This window comes from Eulemur rufifrons, unplaced genomic scaffold, assembly GCF_041146395.1.
Source record: "Eulemur rufifrons isolate Redbay unplaced genomic scaffold, OSU_ERuf_1 scaffold_125, whole genome shotgun sequence".
NCBI lineage: Eukaryota > Metazoa > Chordata > Mammalia > Primates > Lemuridae > Eulemur > Eulemur rufifrons.
The window spans coordinates 180,799-203,555 of record NW_027182907.1 but is presented as its reverse complement, the minus strand read 5'-3'; the positions used below and the strand labels follow the sequence as shown (position 1 = coordinate 203,555).

Here is a 22,757-nt window from a genome sequence, read left to right as displayed (position 1 = left end):
GGCTCATCCTCCTCCAGCCCTGCTGACAGCCCCTGCAACACCTGCTGGCCACGGGGGCCACTCACAGCCTGCCTGCCCGTTTGCCTGCAGCCTCCTTCCCTCCATAAAACTACCCGTGAGGCCGGCGCCCGCCAGCAGCAGCTCAAGAACCTGCTCAAAATGCCCCTCGCTCCGGAGCAGATGTCATCTTACCAGCTGTGTTCAGAGTGAAGTGAGGTGATTAGGAGCAGTGGAGATTTCACTGGAAACCCTGAGATTCTTTTTTTTTTTTTAATTTTTTTTAAAGATGGAGTCTGACTGTATCACCCAGGCTGGACTCAGACTCCGGGGCTCAAGCGATCCTCCCACCTCGGCCTGCGGAGTGGCCGGGACTACAGGTGTTCGCCCCTGAACCCAGCTCTGAACCCCGAGATTCTTGCAGAACCAACTGGCGATATGACAGCTTCTCAGAGGAGTCAAGGATTTGAGCCTGCCTGGTGTTCCACTCTGAACTACTACGAAGGAAGCCTGTGTGCTAGTCTCGTTGGCGAGGCCGATCTGCCTCGGCATTCAGAACAAATAAAGAATCTGGGAAGACCCTTCCCCACCCCATGGCATAGGGGGTGCGGAAGGGAGCTGACATGGACACGGTGGCGTCCGTGACAGTCAGCACCAAGGATAGGTGGCATAATTTATAACTGAATACACAACATGAAAATACAGGGCCCCCTGTTCAAAGAGCAGGGAAAAAATGCCACAAAAAGTACTAAAACATAAAGCTTTTTCCTTTCCTCTGCACTCACTCTCGACTTGTCATGGTGTTCCGTAACTGCTGTCTAATGTCATGGTCCCTCAGGCGTGGGGACACCCTCACGGGTGCCCAGGGCTTGGTGCAGACACACAAGCCCCCCAGCGTCTGGGTCCCCCCCTCCCAGACGATGCCTTGTGCACCGGCTGGGGTGGGAAACCGAGTCAGGAATTCTCCAGGGTCCCACCACCCTGACCCACAGCAGAGGAGTGACCCGTCCATATTACACATCCCAACACTGTGCGGGACACGCCAGGCATCTGGACGGGGGGTGACAAGGGGCTCACCCCATGGAGGTGCCTGAACATGCAGCGGTGCCATTAGCCCGGGCTGGGCGGCCACAGCCGTGTCCCATCCCATGATGCCACAGGGCATGTGCAGCCGACCCACCCCCAGTGCTCACACCAGGCCCTGCTGGGGCAGAGACGGGGGGTCTGGCGGGGCCCAGTGGGCCAGGGGCACTGGCAGCCAGGACTCACCAGGGAGGGGGAGAAAGCAGGGGTGTGCGTGAGCCAGAGCTCCACCGGCCGGTTAGGTAACTTCACTCATAAAACACAAATGCAAAGGTTAAACTGTTAAGAATTTCAAGATGGGCCGGGCGCGGTGGCTCACGCCTGTAATCCTAGCACTCTGGGAGGCCGAGGTGGGCGGATCGTTTGAGCTCAGGAGTTCAAGACCAGCCTGAGCAAGAGCGAGACCCCATCTCGACTAAAAATAGAAAGAAATCATATGGACAGCTAAAAATATATATAGAAAAAATTAGCCGGGCATGGTGGCGCATGCCTGTAGTCCCAGCTACTCGGGAGGCTGAGGCGGGAGGATTGCTTGAGCTCAGGAGTTTGAGGTTGCTGTGAGCTAGGCTGACGCCATGGCACTCACTCTAGCCTGGGCAACACAGTGAGACTCTGTCTCAAAAAAAAAAAAAAAAAAAAAGAATTTCAAGATGGCAACCTTACAGGGTTGAACCCCACGTAGGGGGGTCCCTGTCATCGTGGGCCCGGTGCCACCTCGATGGCCACACGCACACATCCCCCCCCCCAGCAGGTCAGAAACACAGCGGAGGCAAGTTCGCCCTCAGTTTCCCTCACACAACCTGTGCTACGACAGGGCTGGGACAGAGAGCTCACCTTGCACAGGTGCGAGGCTGCTCTGGGGGGTCTCATGCCCCGCCCCCTGCTCTGCAGAGCAGAGCCTGGCAGATCTTTAAAGAGGTCTGAAGCCCACCCATTTGGACAGTGATCACTTACTACCTGTGCAAAGAGCAGATGCCGTGAGATACAGGCAGCGTCTTGACGGTCACAGAAATCCCTCCAGACCCAAGTTGGCCTAAAGTGTCAGGGAGATTCGGAGACAGAATTGTGGGAGAACGACTTATTAAGTGGCTCTGGGTTGATGGTTTGTGGAAACTGGGCTATCATCCAAAGCCATTACTTTGATGCAAGACTCTAACCTGGTCGCTGAAAGCATGTTTCTTACAAACCTTGGCTTCTGGATCACTGTTGACACTACAAGAATCATCATCGTCAGCATGTGGGGCATGTCTAGAAAGAAAAACAGAAGACTGAGCTTAGAATTCTATCTCGAACTCCAGCTGCACAAAGCCACGCGTTACAACAAATCCTTCCGATGTCCTACCTGAGTTTCAAAGATGCATAGCGTAGCGTGGCTCCTTCAAACTCTTTTAAACTGGGATCGGGGTTCACTGTGGCTGCGTGCAGATCCTGGAGGGAAACAGACCCCCGTTAACTGCCAGTGGGGAGGGTCCCCAGTGTTGCCTCAATATCAGAGAGGAGGAAAGTCCTCGTGGCAGAGGCAGAGAGTGCAGTGAGCGTGGGCAGGAAGGCATGCAGGGGCTGCTGGAGCTGGCTCGGTGCGAGCACCTGATCGTACAGACCACGGGCAGCCTGGGCAGTCAGCCCGCGTCACTCACAAGGGGACACGCAACAAAGGCACCGTGAGCGTGAGCTGAGCGCCCCCAGCAAGAGGCCCACTCACTCCGTCTCTGCAGAATGCATGATATTCACGAAGAAGAAAAATGTACAGCCACAGCCATGCAGAAAGGAAAAACGATTGAATGAGCTAAAATCTGACAATATACTTGCCTTCCAAATGTCACTATTAATCTTTCCCCCATTCAGAACAGCAAAATCACTCCATGGCTGTTTCTAGACATATAATTATTCACATAGAAAAAAAGCACATTGATTTAAAGGAAAAAAAAAAAAAGAAACAAAAAAAAAAAAAAAGAAAAAACACAAGACACTGTTGTTAGCATTGATATTCACAGATGGGTTAGAGAACAAATTAACTCTAACAGCAACTTGTTAGCTCACTCTCTAAATCCAGACTGTTACCAGAAAACTACGGCAAGAGGAGAGACGGAGCCTTCGTTACTGACCAAAACAGATGACTGAACATTATTAGAAGCAGACAGTGAGGGGATTTTCTAAACGTGGTCTTACAAAGAAACACTATGCCTGCAAGTATTAAATAACTAGCACACCTAATCCAAAGTCATCATCTTCTTCCTCATAAACCAAACAGAACTGTTTTTCCTGGAGGTGCCGGGAAACCACGATGCTACTGTGGTTTGGAGACTGCGGAACACCCAAGGCCACGGGCACAGAAAGCTGGGGGCGGGGTGGGGCGGGGCCAAGCTATTTTCAGTTTAAGAAAAAAAATGGAGAATGAAGGGGAGAAAGGGGAATGAAGAAGCACAGACTGACATTAACGTTTTGCTGAAATTTACCCTAACACAAAATAGCTCGAAACAATCTACTGTAAATGCTTCTAATTCCTGAAAAGCTCTCCATCCTTACGACACAAGCCTGTTCGCAAATTCTTGATCACGGAATGGTTTCCTGCACGTGATCACAGAGCAAAGCACGAGGCCGGCCTGGCTGGGAGAAGCCCTGCGGCAGGTCCTCAGATCTGAACAGCTCCGTCCACCCACCTCGCAGGAGGACACGTCTTTTTCTTTTCTCCTGTGCTGAGTGAGCACTCACGTGGTTTTCACTAAGATCCCGGGATGTAAGTGAAGCTAATAAAACCCAGGGGCAGGCCGGGCACGGTGGCTCACGCCTGTCACCCCAGCACTCTGGGAGGCCGAGGCAGGAGGATCACTCGAGGTCAGGAGTTCGAGACCAGCCTGAGCAAGAGCGAGACCCTGTCTCTACTAAAAAATGGAAGGAAATTAACTGGATAGCTAAAAATATATATAGAAAAAAATTAGCCGGGCATAGTGGCGCATGCCTGTAAGTCCCAGCTACTGGGGAGGCTGAGGCAGGAGGATTGCTTGAGCCCAGGAGGCTGACGCCACGGCACTCTAGCCCGGGCGACAGAGGGAGACTCTGTCTCAAAAAAGAAAAAAAAAAAAAACCAAAAACAACAACAACAAAAAAACCCAGGGACAGTCTTTTGACTTTGTTCTAGGGACTGGTCATACAAATCTCTTTCCTTGGATAAATAAATCAACAAAGGAAACTTTTCCAGTAAAGCTTCTTGAAAATGAGAAGTGGATACGGACCCCTAACTTTTACTCACAACGTTAAAACAGGTTTTAGAACCACGATAAGCAGAAGCAGCTAAGTTCAAACGTCCTTTGGGTGGAAAGATGCATTTATTGGGCTGAAAAAACATTGCAAACTCACATCCAGTATCACAACTGCATGGTTGGTGCCGTTTTGCTTTGTTTTGGGGTTCAGGCACCTGAATTGCAGTTTTTCAAAATAGAAAAAGAACTTAGACCACTATATTTTTAAAAAATAATCTTGCTTAATGAACACAGGGCTGGAACGCAGCCCTCACCTCCCCTGACGCTGCCCCCAGCGGCCGTGCTTGGTCCTCACTTCGGAGAAAACTAATAACCGGGGGCCTCGACCTGTCAGCTCAGAGCAGCCACGGACCCCGTGGAGGGGGGGGGTCTGTGCGTGTTTGTTTCCCCGGGTTTCCTCGCAGGTTCAGAGGGGCCGCGACCGAAAGGTCTAGAACCAACACTGCAGAGGTACTAGTAAGGCCTTGTGACGAGGACCCGAGACACCAGCTATGAAATACAACTTTAAGCTAGAAATGCTTTTTAAAGAAGAAAACAAGCCGACGTGGCCCCCAATCATCATCATCATCTGTATGTGAGCAATATTTGCTTTTCATTTAACTTTGAAAAAGGATACCAGATGATGCATTAGGAAGACTCAAGATAATTGCATCTTTGTGGAGAAATTTTTAAAAAAAAAGAAAAAAAGGAAGAGTATCTGACAAAAAGAATCTGAAATCAGAAATTATGCTCAGGAGACACTATGCATTGGGACCAGAGAGGGTGAAACGTGAGTATTTTCTAAAATAAGTACCAGAAAAGCCTTCAGCACTTAATTAAAACAGTTCCATGTGTGGCTTTTATAGTTTTTTTATGTATTCATTCTTTGGCTATAGGGTCCCCCTCAAGTAAAGCCGACCGCAGTTCTGAGCCTGCATGAGTCCAGCCCTCGCGCTACACAAACACGAGTTACCTGGAAAACGCCCAACAATCACCTTTTTCAGACTCGAATAAACAAAGATCCTATACAGTGATTTTGCAAAACCTTAAACTAACATTGGCACTCCAAAAGCCAGCCTTTATAGCACAAAACTCAAGTAAGGAAAAATGGAAACCAGCATTACAGATGTTATGACTAGGCCAGAGACCTCTTTCCCCCCCCTATATTTAAAAATACTCATTTATACCAAAGATGATAAACTTTTTCCCCGTGTAAGTGATTATAATTTTTATTTTATTTTTTAAAAAATTCTTTAAGGTCAACGAAAGACAAAAAACACTTTGTCTTAAGTTTTAAGAACTCCATAGTCTATTCATCTAATTTTTTTTAATTAGGGAGAAAGTTTCTACATTGGGCCAATAATTCCTGCTAATAAATGTTTTTTTGGGAAAAAAAAAACCCAACAGAGATTCTTTGATTCTAGGAAAGGCTGCAGCCACCGTCTCTGCGGCACGGGGTGGGGTGACGAGGAGGAGGAAAAGTGACGAGAAAGACGAGGAAAGGGGAAGAGGCGGCTGGAGCGACCTGCCCGGTCAGACACAGACGCAGAGATGGGAATGGGGTCAGGAGGCCGAGCTCTAGCGCTGGCTTTGCCGCCACCGTCACCAGCAGCTCCCCAGGCTGCGGCCGGTTTGCTTCTTCACCTGGCAAATACTTAATGGGCCTCACCATGGACCCAGCACTGTGCCAGGTGCCGGGGACTCAAGGTGAGGGGGACAGGTCCCCACCACTAGGGCGCTTCCCAGAGGAAGAAGGACATGCCCCAGGTGACACAGAAGACAAAGGGATGGGACGTCAGAAAGAGCTTTCGAAGCAAAGGAGTGAGAGCAGTAGTCCCGGGAGTCCCTCAATTTATGAGGAATTGACACACAGAAGAACAGGGGGCCCAGGTGCGCCAGAGAGCCGGTGACATGCGCAGCAGAAAGTCCCCTGGAGAGCTCACGGATCCCTGCAGACTCTGACTCGGTGGCCTGAGGGGGGACCAGAGACCCAGCACGTTTACAGTCCCTGGGGGCCTCCAGGGAGGGTCCTCAGCCCTCCCGTTCACGGGGCCTCCTCCCCGGTCTCTCCAGCTCTCAAACACTGTGACTGCTCGACTGGGTCAGAAGTTCAGTCACCTGGTGACAGATGGCCCTTGTGTGTTCTCATCTTAGTTCCAAGTGTGTATGAAACACTCGGGCGGGCGCAGCGTGACCCACCGTGCCCTGCAGGGTGCCGGCTGCTCAGGGCACCCCGAGGCCACGAGCACTTCGGCAAGAACAGAATAATTTAGCATCAGGATGAGCCACGGTTCTAAGGAACGTTCGCCTTCCCAGCCGCAGACCCTCCGTCTCCACATCCTCCTCTTCAGGGACCCAAAGCACCTTCAGCTAAAAATATGGTTAGACTTGGCTCCAGGCCTACAGTTACTCATATAAATCTCCTGTGTGTCGCGCTCTCCGCTCTAAAACTCGACACCCAAGTAACTTGCGAGGTAACTTGGAGCCAACAAGTGCTCTGGGGGGAGAGCATCGTGCGCCAAACTTCAGCCGCAAACGCTCCCTGGCAGTTTATAAACTTTCAGAGACGCTGCTGGCGTGATCCGCAGAAACACGATCCACTGCGCTCAACACTTCCCCAGTGAACTTCGGAACGTGAAATGCAAAATCTCCAAGCTGTGAGGAAGCTTTCAGTCCTGAACTTTTGCAAAGCGCAGGCAACAGATTTAGCACTTATTTATCTGATTCTTTTTTGGAAGCCAGCTCAGGAAAAAACCTGAATAAAATATGCATTTCTAACACGAAATATTAGAAGCTGCTTCTTTCCCTTAACATTTAGCTTTCTCTCATGCAGTTGAAATAGATTCTATTTAGGAATCGAAGAAATGGTGTTGGGAAAATAATGATTTCTCTTCCACTGCCATTAGCGCCTTAGATGATGTTACTAGGAGGAGTCATTTTCTAGAAGGTTCTGCGTGTGACGCAGCCTCCCGGACACAGAGCACCGAGAAGCCTGGGGCTGAAGAGGGGCTGGATCGGCTCTGCCATGCGTCACCCAAGTTCCTACTCGCTCTGCGTCTCAGCGTCACCAAAGGCCAGACGGGACAATGGCGCCAGGCGACACAAGGGCTTTACGGGGAGTGACGAGACGCGGCGTCGGCCCTGCAGACACCTGACGCCTCTCAGAGCCTCCGCTGTGGCGTCAGCATCCGTGTCCCCACAGCCCAGGCGTGTGGCAGGGGGGGTCTGTCCCCCAGTCCTCTCATTCCGCCTCCACTGCTCCCCCTTTTGTCTCCAAGACTTTAATTCACTGCTTTTTAAATCTGCTTGGGACCAGGCGCGGGGGCTCACGCCTATAATCTCAGCACTTGGGGAGGCCGAGGCAGGAGGATCGCTTGAGGCTGGGAGTTCGAGACCAGCCTGAGCAAGAGTGAGACTTCGTCTCTACAAAACATACAAAAACTAGCTGGGTGTGGTGGTGCCTGTGGTCCCAGCTACCCGGGAGGCTGAGGTGGGAGGATCGCTGGAGCCCAGGAGTCTGAGGCTGCAGTGAGCTGTGATGTGCTCTAGCCTGGGCAGCAGAGCACGATCCTGTCTCAGTCCATCAAGCAGTCAATAAATCTGTTTGGTCCTGTGACTTAGGGGACGGCTTTGTGGACAGGGGTAGAATGCGCAGGAAGTGAACAGCTGAGAGGTTGATCTAAAGAATATCTACCCCATTGCTCTGTGAAAGTGCTGAATGTGAGTCACTCTCTCGGAAATTTCTAGAAATGCACATCCCTTAGCCAAGTCCCACGGAGGGACAAGCCTTGGTCCGCACAGTGACGTGGTCAGCATAGCAGGGGGGACTCCTGTTGATGGAGGTGGGGGTCACACTGGGCAGAGCAGGGCCGGAGTCGGGGGGCTGGCTGCACCCCCACCCTGACACCGGCTGTGCCACCCGCTGGCTCTCAGTCACCACTTCTCTCGGCGGGGACCGCGCTGGCTTCTCTGACACACCAGAGTCTTGAGGGGATCGGATGAACCAATATGTATGAAAATGCCCTGAAACCAAAGCCAGTCGTTAAGCACAGCGGGGAGGCCGAGTGGGGAGGCCGAGTGGGGACCGTGAGCCAGTGCCACCCTCCGAGACGGGGGCAGGGAGGGTGCGTCCCTCTGAGCAGCTGCTGGTGCAGGGGTGGGGGGTAAGTGCGCAGGGGAAGGGCAGGCAAAACCTGGCCCCGAGGGAGGGTCAAGGGTGGGAGGTGACCTCTGCTACCTGGAGGTTTCACCCAAAGCCAGCTGCCCCCCCCACGCTGCGTCCTCCCCAAGACGTTTACAGAAAACACAGAGACAAGAGTCTCCCAAATGAATCAAAGAAACAGAACTCCAAGCTGCATTAGCTCAGGATGCCCCCTGGATCCCACCACTCCCCAGCCGTGGCCCCGGCAGGGCAGCTCTGAGGGGACCTTCATCACTTCCCGAGAGAGACGACCTGGGACTCGTGGGGCCTCTGAGCCAGGGACGCCAAGTAGGAAGGACTCTGGCCTGGGACTCAGGGACTCCATGCTCCAGACCTGGCGCTGTCCCTGCTCACGGACCCCTCTGACCTCAGTTTCCCTGTCTGCAGGGTAGGAGTGCCGGCACTCTTGGTTGGCGAAGGTGGTTCAAGGCTGGGATGGCGGAAGGAAGCCCTGGGGTGGAGAAAGAGATCCTGGCAGCAGAGACGAGCGGGGGAGGAAGAGCGAGCAGAGGCCTCACCCACCCCCACCTGCCCCGGGGGAGTCCCAGGATGCAGCTGTTGGGGACGAAGAAAACCCCTCTTCACGCCGAGCCCCTGGGGGCTGGGGCCGTGCGGGTCCCTCCTCACCCCCAGCGCACCCAGCACCAGATGAAGACACGGCTGCGTGAGAATCGCCCGGGGAGGAGGGACGCTGTGCTCCAGTGAAGTCGTCACAGTCGCCCAGGGATAAGCAACGCAACTGACGCGCCTGCCGATCACCAGGGCAACGTGCAAACAAACCAAGGTCCTCGCCCACCCTGTCCCCACTCATCACCCTGAAGCTGGGTAACCTGAGGCTCAGGCTGTGCAAGTAAGACGCCGACGTCCCGTCTCGGCAGGGAAGTGACCAGGACACGGGCCTGACAGGTCCCACCGCCTCCCATCGGAGAACGTGCGAATAATCCGACTTAGGAAACACAACATCCCACGCTTCTAACAACAGGAAAGGTGACAACAGTCGTAAACAGACAGAAGCTCCGCAGTAGGAGACGCAGTTCGAATGCCGTCACGGCCCCAAAGTCAAAGAAATGGGCTTAAGGAGCCAAAGACTGAGGTCAGAAAAAGGCAGGAATGCCTGGGTGTCGGGGATCAAAGCACCTTTCTCAAAAATTATTACCTAATTGTGACTGTTTCTAACTGTAATTATCTGGGATATTTTGTTATCAGGATTCACAAAGGTTCACAGGAGGAATCTTCATATTAACAAATAGCACAATGAAATTTTTTATTGCTCCAATTCTTTGTTTAAACATCTAGATTTCTTCCTCAGGGACAGCAGAAATCTATGCCGCCAGTTGTTTCTAAAATAATGTCACTTCTGCTAAATAAGCAGATTTTTAACAGAAGCTAAGCATTTGCGGGCTCTCCGGGGTTACCCTTGCAGACGTCCTCTCCGAGCCATCAAACGAGCCCACAGCTAATGAGATATGTGGTGACTGTAACACGTCTGGCCAAGACGTGTTCTTCCATGTGTAAACATGTCACGGAGCCGGCAACATGCAGCGGCACCTGCAGAGTGAACTGCGGCCCCAGCGAGCCCCGGGGAACCTCAGCCACTTCTCACTAATCAGCCCCCTGTTTCCGTACCCGGAATGGCGGTTCAAGAGATCAAAAGCCATTAAAAAATAAAGACATCCCTGTGAGATGGATACTAACACTGTCTACTAAGGCAACACTTCCGAGACTCCAAACGAACATGCATGACAACCGGACACTCACCTCGGTGACCTGATGACCTGCCTCGGTGACCTGCGGGGCAGAAGCAAGTGGTCTAGAGAGGTCACAGGTCACACCCGCGCTACTGAGCCAGCAAAAAGACACCCGTACCTCGTTCTCCGGGGTGGGGGACGGCGTCACCGAGCTCAGGGAGCCCTTCCTGGAACCCTGGGGACCGGCGGGGACGGAGACCGGCTGCTCCCACTGGGTGGCTCCAGTAGGGATGTGCCAGTAGTAGGTGCCAGCGACGTCACTGACCCTCTTCCAACCCGGCGGCAGATCCGGGTCGGTCTGAAACGAGTGATCACTCCACAGATCTGCTGGAAAATGGGGAAGAAAGAGGATTTTATTAGAAGAGGAAGCGTCTTCCAGTTTCGGTGCCGACGGACAGGGGACCCACAGGCAGGCGTGTCCAGACGATGAGTCCTACTCGGGGTGTCCGTGACATGCACCCAATTGCCATGTGCAGCCGTGGTTGGTAAGGGGGAACATGGGAACCAGTGAAGCACCGGACAGGAAGGCCCACACGTGAAGACGGGACATAGAGGCCCATGACCAAGCATCACACAGCCCAAGAACCCTGGGGACACACAAAAGCTCCACTAACCAGAATCAGCTTCTCAAGCAAAACCTGCACAAACCACCTACTCCTCTGCCAGTCAGGAAGATTTCCTGGTGGGCATCGTGTGTCATTCCCAGCAACACACACAACTCCGACTTCCTTCAAACATATTCTATAAATGACATGTCTTTCCTGTGCTTTTAACACCCCCCCCCCATTCGACTGGGACGCTGCGAAGGAGCAACAAGAGAGGCCTCCTGTGACCCCAGTTCCAGCCGCACAGGGAACCCCCGAGGAGGGCAGACGGGAGAAGCCCTGGACCCCAGCAAGGGCAGGACCGACCCTGGAAACAGCCCAGCGACGGGACATGGGGGGCAGAGCGGGTGATGGCAGACAGTGGGGACCGTGGAAAACGGGCAAGTATTTGCACAGTCCAAAGGCAAACTTCAGATTTTAACAATAACGTTTAAACACTGTGAGGACCAAATAAAACACATGTACTGGACACTTTCAGACACACCTAATCTCTATATGTGTTACCAGTTTACTGAAGAACTATGGGCTTTCTAAAACCTCCTTCTTGGCTTCCTCTGAGTCGAATATGAGGAGGAGAAAGTGCTGGAGAGCAGAGCAGGGGGAGGAGGAGGAGAAATTCGCAGGCACATGCCTCGACGTTCGTGGGCAGAAAAACTTAAAGACGTTGAGCTCTAAGCCCAGGGGTCCGTTTGTTCTAGAGCTTAGGCCCTTTCCTGCGTGGCCACACGGAAGAGGCCGGAGCGCCTTACACGATTCACATGCGAACACGCGTGGCCCCACTGTGTGCAGACGTCTCTGCGTCACACAGGCATCGCTGAGGCTGCTGCAGCCCCGGAGAGAAAGGCTGATGTCTTCCCAGTGTCTCCCTGCTGACGGCCCTGCCACCTGCTGACGGGACGTCCACTCTGGCAGCCGGAGGCCACCCGTGTCCCCACAAAGGGCTCTGCAGCCCTTCGCTGCTTGTTCCTCTCTGGGGGAGCAGGAAGCAGGGCCTGGAGGTCGGAGGGTAAAACCAGCAGGGCTGAGAGGCCAGAGTCTCCTTGTACCTCGAGCCTGTCGGGAGCAGCACTCGGCTGAGAGCAGCTGCCCCTCTGTGAGCACGAGGACCCGGCGTGAGGACCTGCCCTCCGGCCACCCAAGCGCTGGCTGCTCTGCAGGGCCCTCCCTGGTGGGGCTGGTCAGGACTCGAGCCCAGCACTGGTCACCCTCTCTCTCCTGGGCTCACTCGCAGGAACCCCGGCATCAAATGGAAACAAAGTAGCATCCGGCAGCAGCTGGACATTTCCTCTCCTGTTGCGGGGGGCGCAGGAAGGAGCAGTGGGCGGGCCGGGATTCCAAACGTAGCAAGGTCTGCGCTGCACAGCACAGATATCCCCGAGGTCCTCAGAGTGTCACTCCATCCCGTCCTCGACGTCTGTGCCCCCAGAGCTTGGGTGGCCAGGCAGGGGGTGGAGAGGAGGGAAGACGGAGTAACTCCTTCCACAGACGTGTCCTGTCTGCTCCGTGCCAGGCGTCCTGTCAGAGCTGGTGACACGAGACCCAGGCCCCACACCCGGCGCAGACGGCAGGGGCCACCCCGAGTTCGCGGCTCAGCAGTCCTGGGGGGGCCCAAGAATCTGCGTTCCTGACAGTCCCAGGCGACGCCGCCTCGCTGGGTTTGGGGCCACACTTCTGAGAACCAGTGGCTTGTGAAGCAGAAAACTCCACAGAGTAAAACAGATGTGAAATGTGTGTTCAAGAGTTCACTCATTTCCGTCCACTCTTGTGCCGAGGGCTCCCATAAACGCCCAGTGCAGAAGCTGGCAACACAGCAACGAACAACGGAGGCAAACCAGGTAACGTGACCGATCACGTCTGGTGATGGGGTGGGCCATGTAGAGAATAGGGCGGGCTGTGTGAACAGGTTGGGCTGTGTAGACGGGGTGGGCTGTGTGAACAGGTTGGTCTGTGTAGACGGGGTGGGCTGTGTGAACGGGTTGGTCTGTGTAGATGGGGGGGCTGTGTGAACGGGTTGGTCTGTGTAGATGGGGGGGCTGTGTGAACAGGTTGGTCTGTGTAGATGGGGGGGCTGTGTGAACAGGTTGGTCTGTGTAGATGGGGGGGCTGTGTGAACGGGTTGGTCTGTGTAGATGGGGGGGGCTGTGTGAACAGGTTGGTCTGTGTAGATGGGGGGGCTGTGTGAACAGGTTGGTCTGTGTAGATGGGGGGGCTGTGTGAACGGGTTGGTCTGTGTAGATGGGGGGGGCTGTGTGAACAGGTTGGTCTGTGTAGATGGGGGGGGCTGTGTGAACAGGTTGGTCTGTGTAGATGGGGGGGCTGTGTGAACAGGTTGGTCTGTGTAGATGGGGGGGCTGTGTGAACGGGTTGGTCTGTGTAGATGGGGGGGGCTGTGTGAACAGGTTGGTCTGTGTAGATGGGGGGGCTGTGTGAACGGGTTGGTCTGTGTAGATGGGGGGGCTGTGTGAACGGGTTGGTCTGTGTAGATGGGGGGGGCTGTGTGAACAGGTTGGTCTGTGTAGATGGGGGGGGCTGTGTGAACAGGTTGGTCTGTGTAGATGGGGGGGCTGTGTGAACAGGTTGGTCTGTGTAGATGGGGGGGGCTGTGTGAACGGGTTGGTCTGTGTAGATGGGGGGCTGTGTGAACAGGTTGGTCTGTGTAGATGGGGGGGCTGTGTGAACGGGGTTGGTCTGTGTAGATGGGGGGGCTGTGTGAACGGGTTGGTCTGTGTAGATGGGGGGGCTGTGTGAACAGGTTGGTCTGTGTAGATGGGGGGCTGTGTGAACGGGTTGGTCTGTGTAGATGGGGGGGCTGTGTGAACAGGTTGGTCTGTGTAGATGGGGGGCTGTGTGAACAGGTTGGTCTGTGTAGATGGGGGGGCTGTGTGAACAGGTTGGTCTGTGTAGATGGGGGGCTGTGTGAACAGGTTGGTCTGTGTAGATGGGGGGGCTGTGTGAACAGGTTGGTCTGTGTAGATGGGGGGGCTGTGTGAACGGGTTGGTCTGTGTAGATGGGGGGGCTGTGTGAACAGGTTGGTCTGTGTAGATGGGGGGCTGTGTGAACGGGTTGGTCTGTGTAGATGGGGGGGCTGTGTGAACGGGTTGGTCTGTGTAGATGGGGGGGCTGTGTGAACAGGTTGGTCTGTGTAGATGGGGGGCTGTGTGAACAGGTTGGTCTGTGTAGATGGGGGGGCTGTGTGAACGGGTTGGTCTGTGTAGATGGGGGGCTGTGTGAACGGGTTGGTCTGTGTAGACGGGGTGGGCTGTGTGCACGGGGCGGGCTGTGTAGACGGAGTGGGCTGTGTCAACAGGGCGGGCTGTGTAGATGGAGTGGTCTGGGCAGGTCTCTGAGGGAGCGAGGCCCCCTGGACTGCAAGAGCGTGTCCTTACCCCGGGCCAGCCACTCTCCCGCGGTTAGTGGTCTAGGATAAGGTTTAAGGCCCCACTGGCCAAGGTTTCACCCTCTATGCAAAGGAAAATTTGAAGGTTTTAATGTGATTCGTGTCTTTCAAAGGCCAGAAGAAGAATCTGCACGGCGCTCTCACTCTTGAAGAAGGAAAACCTACCTTTGCCGAAGTCTTGGTTGCAGCTGCCGCTAGCAACTCCCGAGCAATGTTATTCCTGACGGAGCCCGATGCTTCGATCCGAACCATCTGCATTTAGCCTTGAGATGCCTTTTCCGATTGCCCCTCTCTCCCCTCGCTCTCTGCTAAGTCTCTCTTGTTTTCCCGGCCCCAGGTCTTCATTGTCCGAATGCAGCCAACAGGCCTCTTCATTCCTTCCAGCCCCAGCACCAACTTTTGAAGACAAGAGCACGGAGCCAGGACTCCAGGTCTGGATCATCGATGAACAGGTTTGCCGAGGCTTCCGAGCAGCAAACAGAAGCTGCTCAGACTCTGGTGTGAAGCTGTCCTGAGCCAAAGGAACTGGCAGAGATACTCACTATGGCAACAAGGAACACGCCCCAAAGTGTCCCAAATCTGTGAGCTCCCGGAATCCGAACCCGCCAGCCTGCCAGCGGGGAGGAGGCTCACCAAAGTAGCTTCAGGACCCGGTATTTCTTGATAGTTATTTGCAAGCCATAACTTAGACACTGAAATGTCCATCACAGCCTTTGAAATATCACACTTTGTAGTCAACAGAGCTTTCCCATGGTAGCATTAACAATTGTAAGAAAACCCTTAACAGTTTTGGGAATGTTAATTTTCTAACACATTTTCCCACATTTTTCTTTAAACAAATTAACATTAAGACATATGAATACCCTTGAAATAGGGAGCCATTGGTAGCTGTTAAAGATTCTTGAGTAAATATTCCAAGAACATGATATTTAGGTAGCCCTTAAACTTGGGCCTTTTAACATGGCATGCTATGTACATTTTTATCAAGTATTTTGGCAGGAGATCAACACAAAATTTCTTCCTGTCACTAGAGACATAGTCTTTGCTGGGCTTACCCTACAGAATTCTTCTCAGGGCTGTGTTCCCATCAGAAACAGGAGCCAGGGAGTCCGATCGACAGCCTGGATTTGAATCTCGCTCCGATGCTTGCTAGTGCTGTGACCTCGGACAGGTAGCTTAAATCCTAACGATGATGACAGCTCCTACCCTCACAGCGTGGATGTGGAACAAAGAACCCAGCACAAAGCTGGGCACACAGTAATCATGCAGTAAATGTTTATTATGATTCTAGCTATCAATTGCTTCATTCAGATATGGCTTCAGGGAAAAAAACATTCTGTAATACAAAACTTTGTGGGTTTTTTTTTTTTTTTTTTGAGACAGAGTCTCGCTCTATTGCCCAGGCTAGAGTGAGTGCCATGGTGTCAGCCTCGCTCACAGCAACCTCAAACTCCTGGGCTCAAGTGATCCTCCTGCCTCAGCCTCCCGAGTAGCTGGGACTACAGGCATGCGCCATCATGCCTGGCTAATTTTTACTACTTTCAGAGACTTTTTTTTTTTTTTCTATTTTTAGTAGAGACGGGGTCTTTCTCTTGCTCAGGCTGCTCTCGACCTCCTGCGATCCTCCGGCCTCGGCCTCCCAAAGTGCTAGGACTACAGGTGTGAGCTACCGCGCCTGGCTGAAAACATTTCTGAAATGCCATCAACCACAATGTGTTTCTTCACTAAAAAATAGGAAGTTCTGAGAGTCTCCAACAACCAAACTTTTTTTTTTTTTAATTAAAAAGGTAATTTTTTCTTAGATCAAGAAAGCTAGGTGGTAACACTGTCCGCTCACGTCAGTTTGGAAACGGTGGATCGTAAGCGCACACACCGGCTTGGGTACATGGCACCTCCTTCATCAGCATGTGGCTGCGCCACGTCCCGGAGTTTGGGCCTTTACAGAGCAGAGATGAAGTCGGAGCGAAACAGTTTAAGTCTGTTTTCTATTGAAGACATTCTTGTTTTGAGGCTGCTTCTGTTCTCACCGAAGTATGCAAATAGGAAGCCATCGGAGGTTGGTGGAAGATCAAAGGGAAATTACACCTCTCTGTTCACAGACTGTTAACCAAAATCAAAACACAATGCAGATGGGGGGATTCTACAGACAAAAACTGAAGGGCAGGCATGCAACATAAGCCGCTAAAAATTACCCCGAAGGAGAAGTTCTATTTGTAAATACCCACCCATCCATCCACCCACATACGTACATATAATTGAGGTCAATCACTTGACCTCCTTACAGAACATTTTAATTATCATCAGAAAAGCTAATTCTAAATACCGAAACACACAATGAAACATGCATTTTCTTCCCAGTTATGAAAGGAAATTAAAGTCTTGAGATGACATGAAATACACCCCACGGACACTGTGTCCCTTTAGCTTGGGCATGAATCACAACACAGCATGATACGCAGCCACCAGAGGAACCTCAGATTTAAGGGTTTTCTCCCCAAAAGTCTTAAAAACAAAAACTTCAAAATATTTGAGTGGAGATTCCTATTTTACTTTAAGAAAACTACTGACCATTTCGGTAACCTTGATTTTGTTTCCCTGAGAAAAAGCTGTGTTGAAACCAACAAACTTCCGAAATCCACAAGTCTCACCATCATGGTGAATGAAGAATGGTCTTGAAATCAGCAACTCTGGGATAACTTTAAACACGAAAGGCCACACCACATTCCGATCCACTTGCCGGGCAGACTCATCACTTTTCCCTCCAGTTCTCCGCCTGTGCACCAGTCCCCAGCGAACACGTCCTGTTCCGTACCAGGCAGGATTATCTAGGTTTGGCAGGAAGACCAAACACTCAGGCACTAAATTCTCTGCTTTCCAGTTTAGGTTTCCCGTGTCTAGTCCTACCCGCGGCCTTCCAGGAAGGCCTATGGTCACAGGGAAATTAAGCAAAGGGTGACTGCACCACAGCATCCAGAGAACGTGTCCCACGGCCAAGTCCCCGCTCAGCCCAACCTCACAGCTTCGTTTTGTTACTATTTCACAGGGAGCAGCGGGAGAGAAGACAAAACACAACCACGGGCACGAACCTTCCGTCGGCTTCCATACGACCGCGCTGACAGTTACTGCTGGGCCCACACTCTTCCCAGGCAGGCAGGTTGGAAGGTGCATTAAACGGAGCCAATTTCCTTTCCACCATTTTGGCGGGATCTTCAGCAAGCTTTTCTCTGAGGTCTGCGGCCCTCAGGCTGGGGCACAACAGCGACGACCACAGACGGAAGCTGTTTTTGAGGTTGCCGTGGCCAACGCCAAGGTCGCTATGACCCTGCACGCCGGCTCACCAAGACCTGGCTCTTCCCACCCACAGCAAACATCTGGACGAAGGACGATTGCAGAGAATCTGAGCAATCGTCACGGTGTTCAATGACAACTTGGCCTTTTATCAGAATATCACAAACGCAAGCTGAAGTGGGCGCACGTTTGCTAAGATCAAAATCTACCTGTAAGAACATTACATAACAGCGCCACACCCGCATGCATTACAATGCACATGCTGTGTGTCGTTTCTGACACAAGCACCTCCAGACACCACGGGACTTTCAAGGTGCCATCACTAACTCAGTCACACCTGCTCCCACACAGTCTGGCCACGGAGGTAGAAGAGACGTCACTCTCATTTTCCAGGCAAAGAGACAGGTTTCAGCAATGTTAAATACCTCGATCAAGGTCAGGAAGCTGTATCGTTTGTGGGAAAACCTCGGGGCACTTCTGTTTGGGAACCGTTCCCTCTGCTACGTGTATGTTAAAGGTTAAGTGCCTTAAAAAAAAAAATCAGCAGAACCAAAGTAAATGGTTCAGCCTGCCAGAGTGGTTAATGGACGAGCTTTAATATTTGATGTAAAATAGGATTTTAGACGATGGATGAGGAGGAGAAATAGAGAAAAATGTTTTTCTGAGATTAAGTTTTAAAAACACATTTAAAGGGATCAGAGTGAAAGCTCTTTTCTTATTACTCCTCTGAGATGTTCATTCTCCACCTACACGGAAAACATTGGAAGCAGCCTATACAAAAGGTATACAAGTATTTCAGCCAATAAAACCACAAGAGAGAATAAAGCAATGGAGTTGAGAAGACATTTAATTCCTTGACCAACAAACGTACAAAGTTTCAGTTATCTAGTAACAGAAGAATCTTCTCCCTCAGCACCAGATCTAAGAAGTCCGCAGTGGGAGCAGCACTGGTAATTCCGGTTTCACGCTGCATCCGTGTGGCTTTATTTTGCAAAGCTAGTTCTAAATTCTGGTCACATTGCACAACAGGTAATCAAGTATAAAAAATGTTTTAAAGTAACGAAGTTATTAGCTGTGTTATTAACTGGGCAAACCATTCTGTGCTTTCTCCCTGTGTCCGCGAGAAGCCTGGGGTCTGGGGTCTCATAAACGAGGCGCCGGCAGCGGACACCACAGAGCGTTCATGACATCCAGTCTCTCCGTCCACAGTGATGCAAAGTCTTACCTGGACACGCGGCCACCAGAATGAAGACTGCACGTCCCAGCCTTCCTTGTGGACAGGTACGGCCACACACCTAAGTTCTAACGATTAAGGGGTTAAGCTCTAGGGTTATACGGCCGTTTCCAGAGCCGTTTTTTAAAAAGAGCCGGCAGGCACCTTTCCTTCTGCCTGGAACAGGGATGCCACCTCGGACCACGAGAACACGGGCTGTGCCCGGGGGTGCTGCTGCGGAAGGCAGAAGAAATTCGGTCCTTAAAGTCTCGTGCCAGGCTTCTATGTGAAAGGGGAACACGTTTCTATGGTAGTAAGTCACCGTTATTTTAGAGTCTTGTATTCCTAATGATTGAAATTGATCCCAACTCTTTCATCTAATAACAGGAAACTAAATTCCAGAGCTCGTACCTAGGAAAGAAACAGCTTCTAATGGATTAGCTTTGCTATCTCATTCAAACACAGTCCTAGAAGCATCCATGTCACAGAGTTGGGTTCAGAAACGCAATCTCCTAATTCCCCACATGTCCAACGCTCTAAAACATGGTACAGTTGGAACATAACTTCATCAGTTGTGACTCATTCATTTCCACTACTCAACAATCCAAGCATCCTAATCTCATTTCCAAACATCATCAAAAACACCAAATGCAGACACTGGTGGGCCTAAATTTCACAGACCTCAAGAAGTACCTGCAAGATTCAAGCGACCACAAGCAACATCCAACCATTTCTGTGATTAATTTTTTGATCTACACCATCTTCTACCCGCCTCTTCTCCAATTCTAGCTCAAGAGAGAAAAGCACAGATTCTGCAGGGAAAAGAGAATGGTAAAACCAATCAGCCGCCATATACCTGTGGAACGGCCTGGTCTTTCCTTCTCAGCAATGAAAAAGTGACAGGCACAGCTCTGAGTTTTTCAAAGATGCAGGGGCTACGGGCAGAAAAGAGGCAGGGATATTTGTAGGATCCATCTGCCTGGGATGCCGTGTAGAAAGCGTCACTTCCTTACGCTTCTCAGAATAGAATCTAGTGCAAGACAGTATTAGGCAATCGAGCCAAAATTCCGGGAAAGGACAAATAAATGGAATAATTATTCTCAAAACTCTCAAGCAATAAATTAGTGCTCAAAATTTAGAAGGACTTCCTTTCTGTAAAAATTAGGGTCTGGAACTATTTGGTGTTTAAGTTGTGAGTTTTCCATAGCAAAAAGTTCAGAAAAGGTCTCAGATAGATGCTACTAATTGCAAATTAAACAGATCTCAGCTCCCTAAAGCAAAGACCAGATCTGCTCGTGCTTTTATTGTAATCAACCACGGTACAACCCACCGTGTCTCACGTGTCGTAGGCGGGCAGTTTTCTGAATGTAAGAGGATGCAGCTGGGGTGGACCCCTTTCTCGTATCTCAGTCTCAGAAACTGCCGAGGCTGCCTACATGACACCTACACGAATGAGACCTATGGGACAGACGAGGACAAAGACGGAAAGGAAGAAAGAAAAACGGGAAGTGGGGCTGGGGGTAGGAGGACACCCACCGCAAAGCCGCCTGCTGAATCTGAGTCTGTCTTTGCTCTGACATCCAAAAAGGAACCAGAATCACTATTTGTTCTTTTTTATTCACCCACAAATATGCTAGTTAACCCACTATGCCTCAGATTCCAGCCAATATACTATTTTCCTATGAGAAAGACGCTCTTGAACCGTTAGATGTTCCTTACCTGCAGGGTCTCTGGGAAGGATTCCAAATTTATTACACCACAGAAATAGGGTTTTTCACCCCTTCCTCATCTCGTAGTCTACAACTCTCACGTGTGAAAACTGATTTATCCAAGTTTTTGTTCCGAGTTAACGCCATTTCCTTATTTCTAGATCTACGGGCAGTTAGTGTCCATTTGCAAATGTTGGTCTGTCTGCTCTTGAATTCTGGCGTGTTCCAAGCACCTTCCCTGTCCCCTCTTCTCCGTTCCTTTCTCTATGAAAAAAATTACTGTAAATTAAATGTCTTTGAGAGAAGATTCGGCTCATCACAGACAAATGGTCCTTAGATCTCAGAAGGGGGTTACAGAGGAACATTCTTTGGAAGCGAATGAATCGGATGCCGTATCAAAGTCTTCCTGGTTGCAGACAAAACAGGAAGATGTTGGTGGGGCCGAGCGTAGGACTGTGAGGACTTCTCTCTGGACGGCCGTTTGTTTCTCCCCCTCAGAGAGACGACCGTGTGTCCTTGTGCCATGCTGTGCTCTGGGGACGGAGCTGGGAGCACCCACCCCGCCCTCTAGGAACCACCACAGGGGGACGGACCTGCCAAGGAGCCAGGCGCGGAAAGGAACTGGGTGACGGAAAACACAGACTTTTGAAAATTCCCTTTGAAGAAAGGAACAGAGTCATTTACTTTTAAAAGCGAAAGTGCATTGAGTGTAAATTTTCCATGGGCTTTTTTCTTTAAGGGTGATACCTTTTCTGTGTGTCTTCACGTTCTGATTCAATGACTAATTCACCTAAAAAACATATTCTGCTGTGCTGATAGAGCACGAACTGCACATTTTCTTGCTGTGACCAAACGCTACCCAGACTTGCCCGTGGCCCTGATTTCAACGGGTCCCCCTGGGGAAGCTCCATCTTCTTTTACGGCCCCCCGGTCTGCGTAAGGAACACACGTACGAGAATCAAGCTGGTCAAGCTACCCCTAAAAAACAAGCCACGGTGTGAGTCACCTACCGGTCAAAAGGGGCTGATTCAACCAACAATTGCAATGCTACATTTTTCACTGAGCAAAACTATATAAAATTATATTCACGTAATTCATTGATTAAAATAAGATAAATAAATCCTTTTTTTCCTCCCAAAGAAGACAATATATACCTATGGCCTGGCAACGTCAAGGACAGACGTGACCTATCTTCTCTCGCATTTGCACCGGAGGGGCAGGCCAGCTGCTCCCCGCAAGACTGACTGCGGGCCCGGGGAGGGGGCCAATCCGCGAGTCCCTCTCTTCACGAGGGGGGAGGTAGAACGTGCTGGATTCTCAGCACGCAGCACGAGGGCGCAGTCAGAAACGAGGCACTAGATGTACATCTGTACATATGCACAGATCTGACACACAGGACACGGGGAAGACACTCTCTTTAAATGAAGCACCCACAACACAACGCACACCGCAAGCACTTTTGAACATGAAGTTACACGTTAAACACGTTAGAACGGTTGACTGTGGTGGAAAGAAAGGAGCAGAGATGGGGGCTAAGGTGAGTAAGGAAGGAAGCCCACGGAGCAAGAGCCATGTCGTGTGTGGACCAGTGATGAAAACACATCACGAATGACGGCAGGTGATTAACTGCCTGCAACTAAGGTCCAAAACAAACTCACCTTGTTACATTCAGGTATTTCCCATAAAAATACTAATGAAAAACACCAAACACACAGACATTGTTCAGACAGCTGCTGAAGGGGGACCCCGGGCTCTGAAAAGCCCCCCAAGTTCTACAGCCATGCGGTGTCCATACGGCGTCACCAGCCACATGGGCTGCTGAGCACGTGAAGTGAGGCCCGTGCAGAACACGCACTGGATTGGGAAAACTTAGTACAGTAAGAACATAAAATATCTTAGTGATTTTCTGTGCATCATACGTCAAATTGATACTGTTTTAGATATGCTGGGTTAAGTAAAATGCATGATTAAAACTAATTTCACCTATTTCTTTTTACGTATTGTAATGTGGCTACTGGAACATTCAACACGTATGTGGCTCACGCTGTGTTTCCAATGGACGGTGCTATTTTAGAGTCTTCTGGGGAGCCAAGCGTTCAAGAAAGATTCCTTTTATAACAACGTCTTTAGAGTCTGAAACTGCAAGGTCCTGAAAAACATAACGTGGTCCCCTGACCGGCAGGATATAAAAGTGGTTCCAGATTAAATATTAAAATTCTAAGTGAGGAATTGCCAAGAATTTTGAAGCACTCACAACTTACTATTGTTTTTATTTT

General features: G+C 51.0%; 1 protein-coding gene across 1 annotated transcript in view; it reads right to left on the bottom strand.

The window, feature by feature from the left end:
* LOC138379713 (amyloid beta precursor protein binding family B member 2-like) overlaps positions 1-22,757 on the bottom strand; it is a 171,755-nt gene that overhangs the window by 50,932 nt on the left and 98,066 nt on the right. Inside the window, exons 6-10 of the mRNA XM_069464836.1 lie at positions 10,387-10,595; positions 10,279-10,308; positions 2,890-2,952; positions 2,423-2,508; positions 2,268-2,328 (exon numbers count right to left, since the gene is read on the bottom strand). Coding sequence (XP_069320937.1) covers positions 2,268-2,328; positions 2,423-2,508; positions 2,890-2,952; positions 10,279-10,308; positions 10,387-10,595 — 449 coding nt within the window. The remainder of the gene's footprint in view (positions 1-2,267; positions 2,329-2,422; positions 2,509-2,889; positions 2,953-10,278; positions 10,309-10,386; positions 10,596-22,757) is intronic.